General features: G+C 40.3%; 1 protein-coding gene across 1 annotated transcript; it reads right to left on the bottom strand.

Annotated features, from left to right (window-relative positions):
• Positions 1–1,973: 1,973 nt before the first annotated feature.
• LOC110877619 (probable serine/threonine-protein kinase PBL17) lies at positions 1,974–6,422 on the bottom strand. Its single transcript, XM_022125777.2, has 6 exons — positions 6,105–6,422; positions 4,869–5,212; positions 3,781–3,916; positions 3,556–3,692; positions 3,259–3,382; positions 1,974–2,478 (listed from the first exon to the last, which is right to left on the bottom strand). Exons 1-6 carry the CDS (start codon positions 6,160–6,162, stop codon positions 2,180–2,182), a joined length of 1,098 nt encoding a protein of 365 aa, XP_021981469.1. The 5' UTR covers positions 6,163–6,422; the 3' UTR covers positions 1,974–2,179.
• Positions 6,423–20,846: the final 14,424 nt, after the last annotated feature.

The raw sequence follows: 20,846 nt of genomic DNA, 5'->3' as shown, positions 1-20,846 counted from the left end.
GCATTTTAGCTTGGGGGGTGGGGGGTTTAGGTTTTTGGAGGGTGGGGGAGGGGGGTTTAGGTTTTGGGGGTGGGGGGGGGTGGGGGGGGGGTTAGGTTTTTTTTTGGTTTTTTTGAGGGTTTTAGTTTTTAGCATTTAGCTTGGGAGGGGGGGGGGGTTAGGTTTTTGGGGGGTGGGGATTAGGTTTTTTTAGGGTTTTTTTAGGTTTTTTTAGCTATTTTAGTTTGTGTTCAGATTGGTTCTCGCGGTTCTCGCAATAAGGTGGTTCTCGCATGAACCTTACCCTATATATATATATATATATATATATATATATATATATATATATATATATATATATATATATATATATATAGAGGCCGGTTAACGTACAATACCTCTTATCCTACATTATGTACGCGATGCCCTCAGCCGTACGATCTTCAATCGATCAAACGCGAGCGAAACTAATTTAAATGATTAAATTAATCATTTTAATATATCTAAATCATACCAGGAAGGTTAAACGTCATTGCGAGGTCACAAATCTCTGTAATTGACCGATGATAGTTCAAAATCAAACCCTAAATCAAATTCAAAAACCTGAAAATCTTCTTCCCCAACCTCCCTTCGTTCCTTTTAGTGCGATATCGATAATAAGAACTACTAATTTGGGAGTTGTAAGGGTCAAACGGAAGAAGACTGACAATGATCGACCAACAATCGAAGAAGATGAACAGTAACACACACACAGATTTTTCACATGCGATATTCAATTTTCCACGTGCGATTCTACACACCCCATGTCATTTTTCACATTACCCCATGCTAACCATTTTTTCACATGCGATATTCAATTTTCCACATGCAATTCTACACACCCCATGCCATTTTTCACATTACCCCATGCCATTTTTTCACATGCGATATTTAATTTTCCACATGCGATTCTACACACCCCATGCCATTTTTCACATTACCCCATGCCATTTTTTCACATGCGATATTCAATTTTCCACATGCGATTCTACACACCCCATGCTATTTTTCACATTACCCCATGCTAGCCATTTTTTCACATGCGATGTTCAATCTTCCACATGCGATTCTACACACCCCATGCCATTTTTCATATTACCCCATGCCATTTTTTCACATGCGCTATTCAAATCTTCCACATGCGATTTTGTCCATCTACACACCCCATGCCATTTTTCACACTACCCCATGCTAACCATTTTTTCACATACGATATGTATTGAATTCGCACCAGATCTGCACCTGATCGAACGGCTGGGATGATCGCGTACGTATCGTACGATAAGCGCATTTGTATTTTTTCGCTTTACACTTTAGTAGTGTTCACCCTATTATTTGTGGGTTTTAGGTGTGTTTTTTGGCTGAAATTATAGTATTTTTTCGCTTTACACTTTTTAAGAAACTTGGACTTCGTAGCGAACCTCACCTATAGTTATCTACCATTTATTTATTATTAAACTACATGAATAAAATATTTTTAATATTATATTATACTTGTCGATATATTTAAATATGTTACGTTACACTCCTAGATAGAACTTGGCTCTAGTTAACATTGGTGGACGCAAGATCTTTTTTCCGCCGGTTTGGTTTTTTCGGTGCTTGGATGTGTCTTAACTAGACGTGCGAATGTTTGGGTCACCGTTCATTAATAATGATAATTTGTTGTTGTAACCGGTAAAGTAAGCTACAATGAGGTTTTGAGGTAATCTTGACCCCTAAAGGTAATGCCCCGTTCAATAACCATTTAAAAAATAAAGTACTTAATCGGATTCGATACTCACTTGTTTGCTTTTCATTTGTCTTCAGATACAGCATTTATAGATTTATGTTTTCTAACTAAGTTAAAAGACTCTTTAAGGTTGTGATTCCGAAATTTTGGGAATTGGTCCAAAACTGCACAACTTTTGCACTTTGCCGACAAAGTTAAGGGCAGCCCGGGCAACTCCTAAATCTTTTCCATTTCAATATCCAAAATTTCATTTTTCAAAGCAATGTTTGTTACATCTCAAGTATTTACAATTCATAACCAAGCTTCTATTCCTAGCAAAAGAAAATCAAAACAAGACATAAAGACGTATCGCTTTCGTAAAAAGTTCCCTGGCGACAGTAAAAAAAACACGCATTTCTTATCGTTCATCACAAGCCTCGCGTAGTAGGCCTACAGAGATTCAAGTACTTGAACAATATGACTCACAGTGGGCCTACCTTTCGGGTTTTGGCTAATACATTTGTGAGCCAAATTGGCGACTTTTATCGCAGCCTTGGGTAAATACTGACCGTCCATTCTCGGATCTAGAATCTTCAGACATTTCTTTTCGTGGGTCAGGATCGGTCTAGCCCAATCAACCAGGTTGTGCTCGTGGCTCGGCCTGCTCTTGTCCAAGGCTTTCCTACCAATCAGCATCTCAAGAAGCACCACTCCGAACCCATATATATCACTTCTAGCTGTCAAATGCCCTAGCAGTTTCATCAAAAATAAAGTTAAAGATTTATATTACATATCTAGAATCTAACAGTTGCAAGAAGTAAAAACAGATCAGGGTTCAAACGGAGTGGGTCAGGTCTTGTTGACATGGTCGGTCGAGTGGGGAACATGTTAAATTATAAAGACATTAGCTTTCGGGAAATTATATATATGTCAAATATCATAAGTTTACTAATATTTATAACAAAATACATGAATACCAATACAAATAACAAAATACATGTTCAACTAGCAACATATTCTTTATTATGATAGACGTAGGAATTATGTTTTATTTTTGTTTTAAGTCAAACTCCGCATGAGTTGACCAAATAGATTCGGTTATGGCAGAGGTTGACCGCGTTTAATCGATTCCGAGTAATTAGTCGGAGTTGAAGAAAATCGTCTCAGCAGCCTACCTTGTAGCGATTACTAGGCGAGTAATCGGCCTCCAAGACCTTGTTTTACAACATTGATATTTAATATGTTGATTGTGAATAAGAGACATATTAGTTTAAGTCTTTGAATAAAAACGATTTAGGAAGTTGTATGTGTTAATATAGATTGCACACGAGTTTCAACTCGATAGACCCATTTGACTTGGTTTCTTTTTAGAACCAAGTTAACACGTTTATATGTAAACATGTCGACACTAATAAGAACAGCTCTTTAGAACAAAGATACTTGCAAAAAAGCACAAAGAACAGACATTGCGCGACTCAAAAAGGTTATAATTCTAATAAAAAGCCTTGTTATTCTTTAGTGCGACTAACCGGTCATAATATACTCAGGAGCTGCATATCCATAAGTACCCATAACTCGTGTTGATACATGAGTTTGATCTCCCATTGGCCCATCCTTGGCTAGTCCAAAATCCGACAATTTTGCATTGAAGTCCTGCAAATTTAGTTATTCCATGAAAACAAGTAGGAAAATAGCATAATATTATCAAGTCGACCCAAACTGACCCGTTACACAATTTGAGTAGACCCACACTATCCCATTATATAACTTTAGTCGACCCAAATTGACCCATAAGTTATGAAATAGAGTGAGTTAGTATAACCAACCACATCTAGCAAGATATTTGACGTTTTAAAATCTCGATAGATAACGGGCCTTTCTGCATCATGAAGAAAAGCAAGCCCTTTTGCAGCATGCAAAGCTATCTTCATTCTTCTTGACCAAGTCAACGTTTCAGATACGCCTTTTTACATGGATAGAATTGTCAGTAACACCACAATACTTCCAAACATCCTTAGTATAATCAAATGTCTAGAATATTAGATACTCACGGCGAAAAAGATGGTTTTCCAGGCTGCCAGATGCCATGTATTCATACACCAAAAGACGGTGATCTTCCTCACAACAATAACCGATAAGCTTCACTAGATTAGGGTGTTGTAGTTGTCCTAAATAATTGACCTCAGCCTGAATAACATAAAAGAAATAGGACATGTTTGAAACAGGACAAGTTTTAAGTAGAGAACTGTAAGACCCGCATACGCTACTTGTAATGCTTGTGGGATAAAGTGGGAGACATGCGGTTACATAACCGCCTTACGTATCATAGCTTTAAAGTAAATCGCACAAACAGTTTATGCGGTTCTTGCAGTTCTCTACTAAAAATTGGTTATGTAGTGAACTTCACTCTTAAGTAGGCTTGTACACGAACCAAACCTTCATGAACCGGGGAAGTCCGTTTATTTAATAAACGAAAGAACATAAGCAATTTTTTTCTATTAATTTAATTAAACGAACGAACATGAACACACGTGTTGTTCGTTCATGTTCATTTTTTACATTCGTTTATGTTGGTTCGTTTAGATTTTAATAACACATAAGTAGATATGTTTCTATAAATATATACATAAAAGACGCTTTCTAACTATATATATATATAACTAATTGATAGTTGGGCTTAGTAATAAAAATTGGTTTCCAATGGAAAACTTATCATAATTAATCAATAATTTATACATAAAAAGTTACTTTATGTCCGTTTAAGTTTGATCATTTAAGTTCATCTGTGTTTGTTTATAAGTTCATCTATGTTGTTTTATGCTTGTTCAATTATGTTCGTTTAAGTTTGTTTGTTTATGTTTGTGAACTGTTCGTTTAGGTTTTTAACGAACGGACACAAACATGCCCATTTTGTTAACGAACGGACACGGACAAGAAGATGTGTTCAATTATATGTTTGTGTTCAGTTAAAAGTTAAATGAACGAATACAAACATGCCTTTGTCCGTGTTCGTTCGGTTTGTTTACAGGCCTACTCTTAAGTAGTAATGACATGGCAAAATAGGCACCTAAGTCACATTATAATCAAATTCAGGTTACAAATAGCTATGAATGGTAAAAAGATCATGTGTTGCACGTACCAGCCATTCCCTATCGCCTTGGATTCCTTCTGGATCGAGTTCTTTAATGGCAACATGGATTGTAGAATAGCCGGTCCTCACATGTTCATCGATAACACCTTTATAAACAATTCCAAACCCACCCTCACCAAGAACTTGATCTGATTTAAACAGTTTGGTGGCAATTTGCATCTCTTCGTATGTAAAGATATCAAGATTACTATATCCGGGATTCGTGCGAAGATCTTTAACATCTTTGGTGATTATTATTGGAGTCCTAGGACTTTTAATAGTAGGTGACTCCAATGTGCTTGGTTTAATTTGAGATGTAGATTTTTCTTTGATTGAATGTGATCCATTTTCGCCTGAAATTTTGTCGAATTTCCAAAGTTTCAAATGTTAGTTGCTAAAGTTTGAAGGTGATCATGTGATACCGAATATGAGACTGGCTATAATAAATCATGGTGTATGAGACACTTAAAATTATAATAATCACCTTTTAAGGTACATTGTGTAATAATGATTAAACTACACCACACACCCATTTTTTTTGGCTTCTAAATTTTTGATATAAAATACCTAAACAATTTATGTGACATAAAAATCTCTTAAAATATTTTATAAAAATAAATATGTCAGCCCATGAATCCTCCGAGTCAATCCGAGACCAACTCATTTGGCTAAACGAGTTTAATGGTTGCACCCAAACTGACTCAAACCCTTTTAGACTAAACTCAGATCCATGAATTTCATGTTAAGGTATTCACACCCTATTCTATAGCCTTACCCAAACAGGCATGAACCCATGTAAACTAAACCCAAACCCATAAATCTTATGTGAGGTTACTAACACCCAATAGCCTACCCACTCACCACAACTCAAATATATGTTCTCATTTAAAATTAAAATCCACATGAAGTCACACCCTCAGTCAGAATGGGTGTTTGGATGTGCTGTAAAGTAACTTTATAGCAACTTAATTTATTAATAAAGTTGATCAATCACATCCTGAAAAGCTAAACAACTTAATCAAGAGATTATTTGCATAATGCATATACCATTATGGATATTCAAAACCACATCCAAACACCCCAATTTCAATCCATTTCAAACATACATACAAACATGAATCACTTCCATATCCAGATTAACATAATTTTAATATTTTAATATAAAGATATATGATTCTTTAAACAAACATCACCCAAAATATTCAAGAATCAAGAATTTGACATAAAAATGCATAAAGTTTGTACCTTTATTCATCTGGAAAGAATGATCTTGATCATACTCAGAACTGAAACAAATACCCATTTGTTCAATTCACAGAAAATCCAAAAGCAAGATTCACATTGATCAAGACTTTTATCAGTTTTTGACTTTGAAAAAGTCAAACACCAATCTTTATTTCAAACCCATGTCACCAATATATTTCTGTAATTATTTTAGAGAATGGTTTGTGAGAAGTGAAGGTTGGCTGGTTGAAAACATTGAAGATACTTAAATGTACAACATGTAATACAATTTGTACAAGTAAAGATCGAGTCACTTGACTTGAGTGTTGAAAAAAGGGTCCAAACTTTGGCGTTTGCTTCTGAATTGGAATCAAAATTGTGGTTTGATTATTTCAACGTAACGGGAAAATAATAATTGATAAATAATTTAGCATGGGAGTTTTATTGGATGTTAGCTGGCAATTGATATTTTGAAGAAAGTAAAGTGTGACTAATCAACTTTAATTTTATTTTATGGTTAATTCATATGTCAATAAAGAAACTTTATATTGGTTATACTTTTTTTAACGGCTATTTTTCCCCTTAAATACTTACATCTTTTTACTAGGTGTGTGTAATAACCGAATCGTTAACCGAAACCAAACCGAAAACCGATAAAACCGAACCGAAATTAACCGAAACCGAATTAACCAAAAGTCGGTTAACGGATATTTTTTTTTACCATCGGTTTACCGAAATTAACCGAACCGAACCGAACCATTTATTTCTTTATATATTTCTAGCTTTTATACCTCTATTTCATGTTTTATACTTTCATATCATGTAATAATACCTTTATTTCATTTGTTTATGCCTTTATTTTATTTATTTATACTTTCATTTCATTTATTTATACATCTATTCATGCATTTATACCTTCATTTCATTTATTTATACATCCATTTCATGTATTTATGCCTCCATTACATGTATTTCTAAGCAAAAAAATAAGCCCTTGTTTGAATTGGTTCTTAACCGAAAATTAACCGAGCTGAACAGAAAACCGACAAATTAACCGAATTAACCAAACCGATTAACCGATGACTTCGGTTACGGTTATGGATAATGCTAATAACCGAACCGAACCGAACCGTGCACACCCCTATCTCCTACGTATCGAACCTTGGTCTTCCCACAAGAGATAATTCCTATTGACCACTAGGCTATAACCTAAGTGGCAAAGAACAAGGGGCCAGGACTCAAACTTGCATCCCTCTGGGCTTCAGTGTTTTAACCCCTAACGGCCACTGCACCATGAGGAAGACATGCAAGGATATCCATCTGTTGCTTAATTTGTAGTTTATCTAAGTAATTTCTGAGTTAATATAATCACTGATGGCTTCAGTGTTTCAGCGAAAGGTGCAACATATTCGCCTCCTCGATCGCTTCTCAACTTCATTTTTATACAAGATAAATTTATTTATTGCTTCGTCTTTACTTTTAAGTAAATATACATAGCAATATTTAGCATTATCATTAATAAACGTGATAAAGTACTTATTTCCTCCTCTTGTGAGTACCGCTTTTAAATCACAAACATCGGTGTGAATTAAATCAAGGGGTTAGGTTATTCGTTCAACCGATTTTGATGATGATTTTGCAAGTTTGGATTCTACACATGTTTCGCATTTTAAATGTGAATCAATATGGAATGTTGGTATACATTTTAAATTAATTAAATGACGTATTGCATTAAAATTTACGTGACCAAATCTACCATGCCATTTATTCGAATCTGAAAACTCAAGCATATAAGTAGAATAGTAGCAATTTTATTCATGTCTTTCTTGACTGCCATTACATTTAATTTAAACATTCCATTGAGGGCATAGCCCTTACTAACATACATACCACGTTTAGTAAGAAGAAACTTGTCACTTTCAAATGCTAAACGAAATCCAAACTTATTAAGCAACCATCCCGACACTAGGCTCTTGCGCCAGTCCGGATAGAGATACACGGCTTACCTCAAATTTCTAGCGCGATTTCAAAATCAAATGGGTACCAAGCTGTTGATTAGTACCGCATACCACCCGCAAACGGACGTGCAAAGTGAGCGGACGATTCAGACGTTAGAAGATATGCTTCGAGCATGTATAATAGATTTCGGCGGTAGTTGGGATGCGTATCTGCCGTTAGTCGAATTTTCATATAACAACAGCTACCATTCAAGTATTGGTAGAGCCCCATATGAAATGCTTTACGGTAGAAAATGTCGAACACCGATATGCTAGGAAGAAGTAGGCCCTCGAGAGCTTGCTCATAAGGATGTGATTCGAGTTACGAACGAGAAAATCGACATGATCCGTGCCCATTTGAAGGCAGCTCAAGATCGACAAAAATCATATGCGGATAAAAGACGAAGGACAATTGAATTTGAGACTGGTGATAAGCTGATGCTTAAGGTGTCCCCATGGAAGGGAATTATCCGGTTTAGAAAACGGGGAAAGTTAAGCCCGAGATTCATATGGCCTTTTAAAATCCTAGATCGGGTGGGTAAGGTGGCTTACCGATTGGAGTTACCAGAAGAACTGAGCGGTATACACAACACGTTCCACGTCTCACATCTACGGAAGTGCTTAGCGGATGATACGGCTTATGTTCCTCTCGATGATATAGAAATTGATAACAAACTCAACTATATAGCAAAGCCTATCGCGATTCTCGACCGTAAGGTTAAGGGTTTAAGGAATAAAGAAATCAACCAAGTGAAGGTCAAATGGGAACACCGTAAAGGATCAGACACCACTTGGGAGTCCGAAGAGGAAATGAGACGGCTCTACCCTTCACTTTTCGGTACGTGCATGCATTAAAACTTTTATACGTAAAATGGTTTCGGGGACGAAACCCTCTTTAAGGAGGGTGGACTTGTAACACCCCCAAAAATAATTAATAGTTAAAAACACCATATCCCAAAATGTAAATAAAGGGTGTTAGTTTAATCTATAATAGTCTAACAAGAAAAACTAGAGGGGCTGATTTTGTAAAGATGGCCAAACTTGATTCTAATAAAAATAAAACAAAACAAAAACCCACAAACATCAGTGTGTGTGCGTGTGGGAGGCGACCAGAAGAAGGGAAAAACACCCAAACCCTTAGTTCATTAAATTGATCAAATTGAAGGGTGAATTGGGCTTGTAATTACTGCATGAATCAAAAATCTTGATCACCCACACTTGTCTAACACTAGGTAAGTTACAATTTCAGTTTTGGTGATGTTTGATTTTGGGTGAAATTTGATTAATAGAAGTTCTTGAATAATTGGGTGATATTATGATTCCAAGAAGTGTGATTAAAGTGTAGGATCATAAACCCTAAAGGAAATCATGTGAATTGATAGATAAATTTTGTGTTAGGATTGTCTTGTGCCATATAATGAAGTGGGTTTTGATCTAGAATGAAAAGCCCCAAGATTATTGTATGAACTATGTGAATAATAACCTAGGTTTGTTGAAATAGCATGATAATATGGGCTATGATGAGAAATTAAGCTTTTGAAGATGAGAATCTTGGATTTACCAAGGTTTAAATTAAACTAAAAAGACTAGCTAAAAGAGTGCACATAAGGTGCTTGACAAAACACCAAAAAGATGTTAATAAACGCGAATTGTGGTGTTTGGCAGAATTAACAAGCTTTAAATTATGAGCCGAAAGGTTCTAATGATGATTGGCTTGTATATTTTAGGCAACACAAGTGAGGCGTCAGGAAGTCAAGCTGGTGCGGACACTCGCATGAAAGGAAAGCTTTAAGGTACGTGGCTAATCGCTTCGTTTAAACCGTTATTTTTTTTTGTTGTTGACATTTGTTGATTTATTAGGATATAGAGTAAATTACAAGTTTTGTCCTTTATGTTTGTACCAAATTGCAGGCGGTGTCCTTTGTCTTTAAATTTGACGAGTTTTGTCCTTAACGTTTCAAAATCATGCACGTTATGTCCTTTAGCCCTAACTCAGTCAGATTTTTTTGTTAAATATGGTCATGTGACTTGCACATGAGGGCATCTTTGTCATTTTACCTCCATAGGAACTATAAAGTAAATAACTTGATATTCAAGGGACTGATTGTGTAAGAAATAAAACAGATTCTCTCTCTCCACCCACTACCACCATCTCCACCTCCCACCACCAACACCCACCGCCGCAACCTCCCACCGCTACCCTCCAGCCGTCGCTGAACACTAGAAGATAAATGAAGAAAAAATCTTCACTGAACACTAGCTAACAAAATAACAACTCTAGTGCAGAGACCCTATCATCCAATTAAACAAAAACAATAACCATTTAACTTCAAATTAATCTACTAATTTCACAATTCAACAAACCTAAGGTATTATCAAACACACACACATAGAGACTTTACACTTCCCAACCAAAGTGATTATCAAACACACACACACAGAAACAATAACTAGTGTAGTACTTCCCCATCTTCCCAACCAAAAACTCTAAATTGAACCCCATTCTGGCCAATCAATTTGGCCAGACGAAGCACAAACTTCAGCAGGAATTAATCCTCAAAATCAACCTAAACTTACCACGAGAATCGATGAAACTAACTAAACAGAAATTAATCTTCAAACCGCCTTCAGATCTTCTCTATTTATCTCCATGTGCGGCTCCGGCATCCCTAAGTTCTACTCGTTTCTCACCTCCACTCTCACCAACGACATCGTTTCTCTCTCTAGAAAATCGAACTTCGTAGGCGATTGATTCTGGTCATCCGATGCAGATTCCGTTAACTAGAGAGAGTGTATGTTTGAGTGTGAAAGTGTGTGAGAGACAAAATGGGGGAAAACGGGAGAGAGGGATGGATCGCCGGAGGTGGTGGTGGCGAGAGGGGGGTCTGTGATTTCTGATAGAGAGAGAAAGAAGAGAGAGGGGGATAGAGAAAGACTGAAGAGAGAGAGGGGGGTTTTAGTTTATATATTTTATTTTTTTAACTAAATGCATAAAATTACAAAAGTACCCTTGTCTACTTACTAAAATTACAAAAATATCCTAATTTAACAGAAAAATTTAACTATGTTAGGCTCAAAGGGTATACCATGCAAGATTTTGAAACATTAAGGACAAAACTCGTCAAATTTAAAGACAAAGGACACTGCCTGCAATTTGGTACAAACATAAAGGACAAAACTTGTAATTTACTCTAGGATATAAATTAGAGTGTGTTTAGTTTGCTCGAAATAATGGATTTCATAAGGGCAAACCAAACGGGTCAGTTTAAGGGTAGGTGCAAGCCGGGTATTGGAAGCACTTTATCGGTAGACTTTATGCCCGGGTAACGGGTAGTAATTTATCTATTACGCAAACCCGGTAATAGGAGCGTTAGATATGTAAGATAAGGAACCCGGGAATGGGACAATATATTGCGAGATAATACTCAGTCCTTATGGATTTGGGAGGAATGAAACAACGGATAAAATTGGTAAAAATATAGTAATATAATGTATATGTATATGCATGATCATGTTTTCCGATGATGCATATTCGTATAGAATTCGCTACAAAAATGTTAAAAGTTTGAAAGCAGGAAGGAGATAAGTTTCAATGGTGGTTTTTGTATGTCACGAGCTTTGTTTTGATGATTAAAACATGCGAAATGGAACAAACGGGTAAAAATGGCAAAAACAACAATCTTTTGCTGCAGATTGAGTCCCTGGCGGGCCGCGACAGATGAGCCCTTGCTTACGCGGGGCGCGAGAGAGGTACCGTAAGCTACGGTAGCTACCGTACCTTACGGTACTGATTAAAGTTGTTATGCTGGTTCTCTACTGTGACACCTCGGATTTTCCCGGATAACCTTTCGATGTAACTTATGTGTATATGTTATTAAATGAAAAGTTGCGTGTTATCTTGATGATACTAATTGATCTTTGTGCTAAGTATGTTGTATGGTATATATATATATGAGATATATATGTGTGTGTTACTAGTGAGCCGAGACCACAAAACCCGACTCGAGCCCACGGTCTCGAGCGAACAACAACTGATGGGCCGTTTGGGCCTTGTGACCGAGAAACCCAACCCGGAATCACCCTAACCCACTCGCAACCTTATATAAACCAACCCTCCCCTCCCTTAAACATTTTACAACACTCCTCTCACACTCTCCTCTCTCACACTAGAACCCTAAAAACCCAAAGCATCAACCACCATTTTCTTCCTTGTTCCTTCGGATTCAACCCGACAACAAAGCTTGCGGATTCAAGATCGGAGTCCCACTCGAAAGATCATCTTCATACCCTTCCTTAACCGGTTAGTGTGTATGCGTGTTAATTTGTTAGAGGTTTCATGCTTTCTTGTAATGTTCTTGTTTAGCCGAGAATGAAACCCTTGCCTTGATGAAATGTTGTCTTAGTTGTTACTTTGATCAAATATTGTCACTCCTTAGTTATAGATAGAAACATTTAGCCAAGACTTTGAATATTATGGGTTGAGTGTTCATGTTTCATATGTGCTAGAAATAGAATCCAAGCATGATACTTAGATTTGGTTGCTTTAACACTTTTCTGATGCTTTCGGTTTATGGTGATGTATGAATCCTAGAATGCATGTTATGGGTGGGTTGTGAGGGTCAAAACCTGATGAACCGGATGAATATTATGATGAACAGTTTGAATGTCACAAAAATATTTTGAATATGCTTGTTTTGATCCATTTTGCTTTATAATTAGACAACAAAACATGTTTTTGCATTCTGATTGGTCAGTACAAAATTACATGAAAATGCAAGGTCATTGGATCGTACAAAGGACAGGTTCTAGAAGGCTTCAGGTGCACGTAGCTGAGGTTGCGAGTCGGGACCTTCGGTTGCGACTCGTAACCAACGCATGATGAACCGAGACCGCAGTTGCGACTCGCAAGCAGCACGTGATGAGCCGTAACCAAGGTTGCGAGTCGGAAACCCTGGTTGCGACTCGTAACCAATGCATGGTGAGCCGTAACCGAGGTTGCGAGTCAGAATCCCTTGGTTGCGACTCGCAATCGCCTTTGTCGCGACTGGGCTATTATTGGGCCAAATGACTTGTTGTGCTATCTGTTAACTGGACTGCTATGTAACTGTTTGCTGTGTAGATATTAGGGTTGGCCCAATAATCCCACTGTTTGTATGTTGGACTTTCTGTTGACTGGGCTGCATGTATACCTGCTACTGTGGTTGTTTGCATTTATGCTAAGTGTGTTTATACGTGTTTACTTGTACCCAACTTGACCCATACTTGGTAACCATGCTAGGACGTGGTGACCAACATACTTAACCAAGTAACGTATCTACCGAGCAACCCAAGGTGAGTTCACAACTTAAAAGCATGCGTCCCGGTGGTTTGGGACACGAGACTAAAACAACCCTATCCCCTTGTAAAGGGGATACCATTTACATTCCTTCCCTAGTTACTGGGAACAAACTTACTTTCTCTTCCCTTGTATTGGGAAACCTTTTAGTTAATTACTGTTTATACGGAATGCAACCAAACGGCACTAAACACAACTCTATCACTCAAGTCCCTACTACATAATACCGATTAGTCGCCGGGGCCAGGCGAACGGGTTATTAGTTGATAGCGCTATTTAGGTCTTAACAGCCTCACACCGTGCCATGGTATGGGATCGGTCGTGAACTAATGTACTCAGGCATCCGTCAATGATGATAGAACATTGACATCGGGGCATCCTGCGGAAACGCAAACGGTTACCTAGTGTTCGGTATTGGAAAAACAGTTTAGTCGCTAACTTTTGGGGTAGCTCCCCATGGCATGTATAAACGGATAAATTAACTGGTGAAACAAGTTTTTTTGGTAATTAAAAACTGGACAACTAGTGAACTCACTCAGCATTATTGTTGACCCCCTTACTGCATGCTTTGCAGGTGGCCAGTGACTGGAGCAGCTGCTTGGGATGTGTAGTGGTCGTCTGCCCGTGTGTTGGGCATTTATCATGCTTACCTTATGAACATTGTTTAAAACTGTTTATTTATGCTTCCGCTACTTATTACTGTTTGAACTTGAAACCTTAAACTCTGAACTTGATATTTGCTAATCTTATGGTTAGTAAGTATTACTTTTTATTATCAGTTTAATCATTCAGTATGATTGGTGGCTGGATCCTGGTCAGTCACGCCCTCAAAGCGGGTGTCATCCGCGGGTGGATTTTGGGGGTGTGACAGATTGGTATCAGAGCCATTGGTTATAGTGAACTTGGTTTTAAAAAGGGGAAAATCTTTTTGAGAAAAACCAGACTATAACCCGTGACTCGCGACGACACTACACTCCAAGTGCAAGGCTCGACTTATCTGACCTCATAGCTCGGACCCATATTTACTTGCTTGTTGTCTTATGCTTTCTGCGTTACTATACGTACTAGTTTGCCTGATTAGATAGATACGCCTCCTCTCTTCTATCTTATTCTCGCTATGTTACGACACCACACTCATACTATGTTTTCTGGTTATGAAGACAATGAGTGGACGCGGACGAGGAAACGTCAACATGACTCAGGCTCAGTTCACTAACCTGCTCAACACTGTGGCTGCAGCTTTCGCAGCTCACCCGATAGGTAAGCTCGTTGTTTTAGGATGTTTAGATCCTACCGCCACATCGTCTTTTCGCCTCTAAACCTATTTCGCTTCACTCCTCACAACAGGTCAGCCTGCGCCTGTGCAACCACGTGTTTGTACCTTCAAGACCTTCATGGATTGCAAGCCTCTTCCATTCAGTGGCACTGAGGGTGCCATAGGTCTTCTGCACTGGATCGAGAAGGTCGAAGCTGTTTTTGCTGTCTGCGAGTGTCCCCCTGCTAATTGGGTGAAGTTTGCTACTGGTACTCTTGAGGGAAGCGCCCTTTCATGGTGGAAGGCGCAAATTCAAATGCTTGGTTTGGAGACTGCTAACGCTACTACGTGGGAAGATTTTAAGGATATGATCAAGGAAGAGTACTGTCACAGGGATGACATCCACAAACTCGAGGACGAGTACTATGAACTCAAGATGGTTGGGTCAGAGATTGAGACCTACACCAAGCTGTCCAACGACTATGCTGCTCTTTGTCCGAACATGTCCCGACCCATGTACCGAAGGATCGAATTGTACATCAAGGGTTTAGTCCCAGAAATCAGGAGCCATGTAACCTCGGCCAACCTCCCTACCATACAGCCTGTGGTTCGTCTTGCCCACAAACTCACCAACCAGGCTGTGGAGGAGGGCAGGTTGCCCAAAAGGATCAGTGCTGCGGAAGGAACTTCTAGTGATGGTAAACGAAAGTGGGATGGAAACCAGGGCAAGGATGCTAACTCTACTCAGGCCCCAGCTCAGCAAAGGAAAACTGACAACAACAAAGGCACTCAGCAACAGGGTGGCTACCGGGGAAGCTACCCTAAGTGCAACAAGTGTAACAGGCACCACAATGGGGCATGCAACAAGGGTCAGTGTCAGCGATGCCACAAGATGGGGCACGAAGCCAAGGATTGTAGAAGTCAGTTCCCAGCAAGGCAGAGTCAGCAACAACCCCAACAGCAACAGCAGCAGGGAAACAATCGAGCATGTTTTAAATGCGGGGCAACAGGGCACATGCGAAAGGATTGCCCTGAACTGAATCAGAATCGCAACAACAATCAGGGAGCTGGGAACAATGAGCAAAACAACAATGCTGGGAATGCAAGGGGAAGAGCTTTCGTGATTGGAGCTGGAGAAGCGAGGAACGACCCCAACGTCGTGGCGGGTAAGTTCCTACTTGATGATCGTTATGTTTCTGTGTTATTTGATTCCGGTGCCGATGCCAGTTATGTATCCCTTCGCATTAGTAAGAAACTTAAGCACTCGCCTGCATTATTAAGTTCTAAGCACATCGTCGAGATAGCTAATGGTAGGAACATCGAGGCCACGCATGCGATCCACGACTGCACATTAGAGTTGTCTGGCCACACGTTTAGTATCGATCTTTTCCCTGTCAAACTTGGAAGCTTCGATGTCGTCATTGGTATGGATTGGTTATCCAAACATCGCGCTAAAATCCTCTGTCAAGAGAAAGCAGTTCGTATACCTCGTCGTTCTGGACAACCCCTCATCGTCAAAGGCAACAAAGGTGGAGAAGTCACAGGCATTATCTCGCTCCTGAAAGCCCAGAAGTGTTTACAAAAAGGGCACACCGCTATCCTCGCACTCGTCACCAACACCCACGAAAAGGAAAAGAGGATTGAAGATTTTCCTGTAGTACGTGACTATCCTGAGGTATTTCCTGTGGAACTACCTGGACTCCCTCCCCACCGTCAGGTCGAATTCCAAATCGAGCTAGCTCCCGGAGCAGCACCCATAGCTCGTGCACCGTACCGTCTAGCCCCTGCAGAACTGAAAGAACTCTCTACGCAACTACAGGAACTATTGGATAAAGGATTTATCCGTCCTAGCTCATCACCCTGGGGAGCCCCAGTACTCTTTGTCAAGAAGAAGGATGGCACATTCCGAATGTGCATCGACTATCGTGAGTTGAACAAGGTTACCATCAAGAATCGTTACCCTCTCCCGCGCATCGACGACCTATTCGATCAGTTGCAAGGATCGAGCTACTACTCCAAGATTGACCTGCGCTCAGGCTATCATCAGCTGAGAGTTCGTAATGAAGACATCTCTAAGACTGCATTCAGGACTCGTTATGGTCATTACGAGTTCCTCGTTATGCCTTTTGGAATGACTAACGCACCTGCGGTTTTCATGGATCTCATGAACCGAGTGTGCAAGCCTTACCTCGACAAATTCGTGATTGTGTTTATCGACGACATCCTGATTTATTCGAAAAGTCAAGAGGAGCATGAACAATACCTACGCCTTATCCTCGAACTCTTACGCAAGGAGCAATTGTACGCCAAGTTCTCGAAGTGCGACTTTTGGCTTCGAGAGGTCCATTTCCTCGGCCATGTAGTTAACAAGAATGGAATTCATGTCGACCCAGCTAAGATCGAATCGATAAAGAACTGGCCTACGCCCAAGACTCCAACTGAAGTTCGCCAATTCTTGGGATTGGCAGGTTACTACCGCAGATTCATTCAAGGATTCTCGAAGATTGCACAACCCCTCACTATACTCACTCAGAAAGGCATCGCCTACAAGTGGAATGAAGCACAGGAATCTGCTTTTCAGAGGCTTAAGGATAACCTCTGTAGCGCTCCTATTCTTTCGTTACCTGAAGGCACTGATGACTTTGTGGTTTACTGCGATGCGTCTATTCATGGGCTCGGTTGCGTATTAATGCAACGCGAGAAAGTTATCGCTTACGCCTCTCGACAACTCAAGACACACGAAAGGAACTACACAACGCATGACTTGGAACTAGGAGCAGTGGTTTTTTGCTCTTAAGATATGGAGACATTACCTGTACGGTACCAAGTGCACTATTTACACCGATCACAGGAGTCTCGAGCATATCTTTAGGCAAAAGGAATTGAACATGCGACAACGTCGATGGGTCGAACTCTTGAATGACTACGAATGCGCCATCAAATACCATCCGGGCAAGGCCAATGTCGTGGCAGACGCCCTCAGCCGAAAGGACACTGTACCGAAGCGCGTACGAGCATTGCAACTTACCATCCAGTCTAACCTCCCTACACAGATCCGAAATGCTCAAGTAGAAGCATTAAAGCCGGAAAACATCAGAGCTGAGTCTCTGCGAGGATCGAGACAGCGACTAGAACAGAAAGAAGATGGTGCTTACTATGTTACAGGACGCATTTGGGTTCCTCTCTATGGAGATTTACGCGAACTAGTGATGGACGAAGCCCACAAGTCCCGCTACTCAGTACATCCTGGTTCGGACAAGATGTACCACGACTTGAAGACTACATATTGGTGGCCTGGTATGAAGGCCCACATAGCAACATACGTCAGCAAATGTTTGACTTGCGCAAGAGTCAAGACAGAATACCAGAAGCCAGCGGGTCTACTCCAACAACCAGAAATCCCGAAATGGAAATGGGAGCAAATTTCCATGGATTTTGTTACAGGGTTACCTAGGTCTCAACGCGGAAATGATACTATTTGGGTAATAGTGGATCGATTGACTAAGTCCGCGCACTTTCTGGCTATTAAGGAAACAGACAAGTTTTCTACCTTGGCGGAGATTTACTTAAAGGAAGTAGTTTCGAGGCACGGAGTGCCAACCTCAATTATTTCCGACCGAGACGCTCGATTTACTTTGGAATTGTGGCAAGCTATGCACAAATCCTTTGGCTCACGTTTGGACATGAGCACTGCTTATCACCCGCAAACGGATGGACAGTCCGAACGCACCATCCAGACCCTAGAAGACATGCTTAGAGCGTGTGTGATCGATTTTGGCAGGAACTGGGAGAAGCATCTACCGCTAGTAGAATTCTCCTACAACAACAGCTACCACACTAGTATTCAGGCAGCACCTTTTGAGGCATTGTACGGTCGTAAATGCCGGTCACCTCTCTGCTGGGCGGAAATCGGTGATAGTCAAATCACGGGCCCAGAGATGGTGGTAGATACAACGGAAAAGATTGCCCAGATCAGACAACGCATGGCGGCAGCTCGTGACCGTCAGAAGAGTTACGCTGATAAGCGTAGGAAACCATTGGAATTCCAGGTCGGTGACCGGGTTCTACTTAAAGTCTCACCCTGGAAGGGTGTGGTTCGCTTTGGTAAACGGGGCAAGCTTAATCCGCGTTATATCGGACCATTCGAAATTACTGAGAAAATCGGTAAGGTTGCTTATAGATTGAACCTGCCTGAAGAACTGAGCGCGGTACACAACGTTTTTCACGTATCTAACCTGAAGAAGTGTTTGTCGGATGAAACACTTGTGATTCCTTTCAAGGAACTAACTATTGATGAACAACTACACTTTACTGAGGAACCGATTGAAATCACTGATCGAGAGATCAAAACCCTCAAACGTAGCCAGATACCTCTTGTACGAGTCCGTTGGAACTCGCGACGCGGCCCAGAGTATACCTGGGAGCGGGAAGACCAGATGAAGCACAAGTATCCCCAGTTGTTCCCTAACGAAAACCCCAGTACTGAAGCTACAATCGAATTTCGGGACGAAATTCCAAACTAACGGGGGGATGATGTGACACCCCGTTGAAACGCTTTCACTTACGCTAGCTTGACAGTGGCTGCGTTAACTTTCGGAACGAAAGTTCTTAAAACTTGGGGATAATGTGACACCTCGGATTTTCCCGGATAACCTTTCGATGTAACTTATGTGTATATGTTATTAAATGAAAAGTTGCGTGTTATCTTGATGATACTAATTGATCTTTGTGCTAAGTATGTTGTATGGTATATATATATATATGAGATATATATGTGTGTGTTACTAGTGAGCCGAGACCACAAAACCCGACTCGAGCCCACGGTCTCGAGCGAACAACAACTGATGGGCCGTTTGGGCCTTGTGACCGAGAAACCCAACCCGGAATCACCCTAACCCACTCGCAACCTTATATAAACCAACCCTCCCCTCCCTTAAACCATTTTACAACACTCCTCTCACACTCTCCTCTCTCACACTAGAACCCTAAAAACCCAAAGCATCAACCACCATTTTCTTCCTTGTTCCTTCGGATTCAACCCGACAACAAAGCTTGCGGATTCAAGATCGGAGTCCCACTCGAAAGATCATCTTCATACCCTTCCTTAACCGGTTAGTGTGTATGCGTGTTAATTTGTTAGAGGTTTCATGCTTTCTTGTAATGTTCTTGTTTAGCCGAGAATGAAACCCTTGCCTTGATGAAATGTTGTCTTAGTTGTTACTTTGATCAAATATTGTCACTCCTTAGTTATAGATAGAAACATTTAGCCAAGACTTTGAATATTATGGGTTGAGTGTTCATGTTTCATATGTGCTAGAAATAGAATCCAAGCATGATACTTAGATTTGGTTGCTTTAACACTTTTCTGATGCTTTCGGTTTATGGTGATGTATGAATCCTAGAATGCATGTTATGGGTGGGTTGTGAGGGTCAAAACCTGATGAACCGGATGAATATTATGATGAACAGTTTGAATGTCACAAAAATATTTTGAATATGCTTGTTTTGATCCATTTTGCTTTATAATTAGACAACAAAACATGTGTTTGCATTCTGATTGGTCAGTACAAAATTACATGAAAATGCAAGGTCATTGGATCGTACAAAGGACAGGTTCTAGAAGGCTTCAGGTGCACGTAGCTGAGGTTGCGAGTCGGGACCTTCGGTTGCGACTCGTAACCAACGCATGATGAACCGAGACCGCAGTTGCGACTCGCAAGCAGCACGTGATGAGCCGTAACCAAGGTTGCGAGTCGGAAACCCTGGTTGCGACTCGTAACCAATGCATGGTGAGCCGTAACCGAGGTTGCGAGTCAGAATCCCTTGGTTGCGACTCGCAATCGCCTTTGTCGCGACTGGGCTATTATTGGGCCAAATGACTTGTTGTGCTATCTGTTAACTGGACTGCTATGTAACTGTTTGCTGTGTAGATATTAGGGTTGGCCCAATAATCCCACTGTTTGTATGTTGGACTTTCTGTTGACTGGGCTGCATGTATACCTGCTACTGTGGTTGTTTGCATTTATGCTAAGTGTGTTTATACGTGTTTACTTGTACCCAACTTGACCCATACTTGGTAACCATGCTAGGACGTGGTGACCAACATACTTAACCAAGTAACGTATCTACCGAGCAACCCAAGGTGAGTTCACAACTTAAAAGCATGCGTCCCGGTG

This window comes from Helianthus annuus, chromosome 9 (genome assembly GCF_002127325.2).
Source record: "Helianthus annuus cultivar XRQ/B chromosome 9, HanXRQr2.0-SUNRISE, whole genome shotgun sequence".
NCBI lineage: Eukaryota > Viridiplantae > Streptophyta > Magnoliopsida > Asterales > Asteraceae > Helianthus > Helianthus annuus.
The sequence above is the reverse complement of the archived record's forward strand: the minus strand, read 5'-3'. Positions and strand labels throughout refer to the sequence as shown.

What these genes read in the sequence shown, in the direction of transcription:
- LOC110877619 (XM_022125777.2), bottom strand. Translation starts at nt 6,162, where the DNA reads ATGGGTATTTGTTTCAGTTCTGAGTATGATCAAGATCATTCTTTCCAG. An exon ending in CAAATATCTTGCTAGATGTG is followed by an intron (nt 3,383 to 3,555) that starts GTTGGTTATACT and finishes CTAAATTTGCAG; the next exon opens with GACTTCAATGCAAAATTGTC. An exon ending in TCCTGAGTATATTATGACCG is followed by an intron (nt 2,479 to 3,258) that starts GTTAGTCGCACT and finishes TGAAACTGCTAG; the next exon opens with GGCATTTGACAGCTAGAAGT.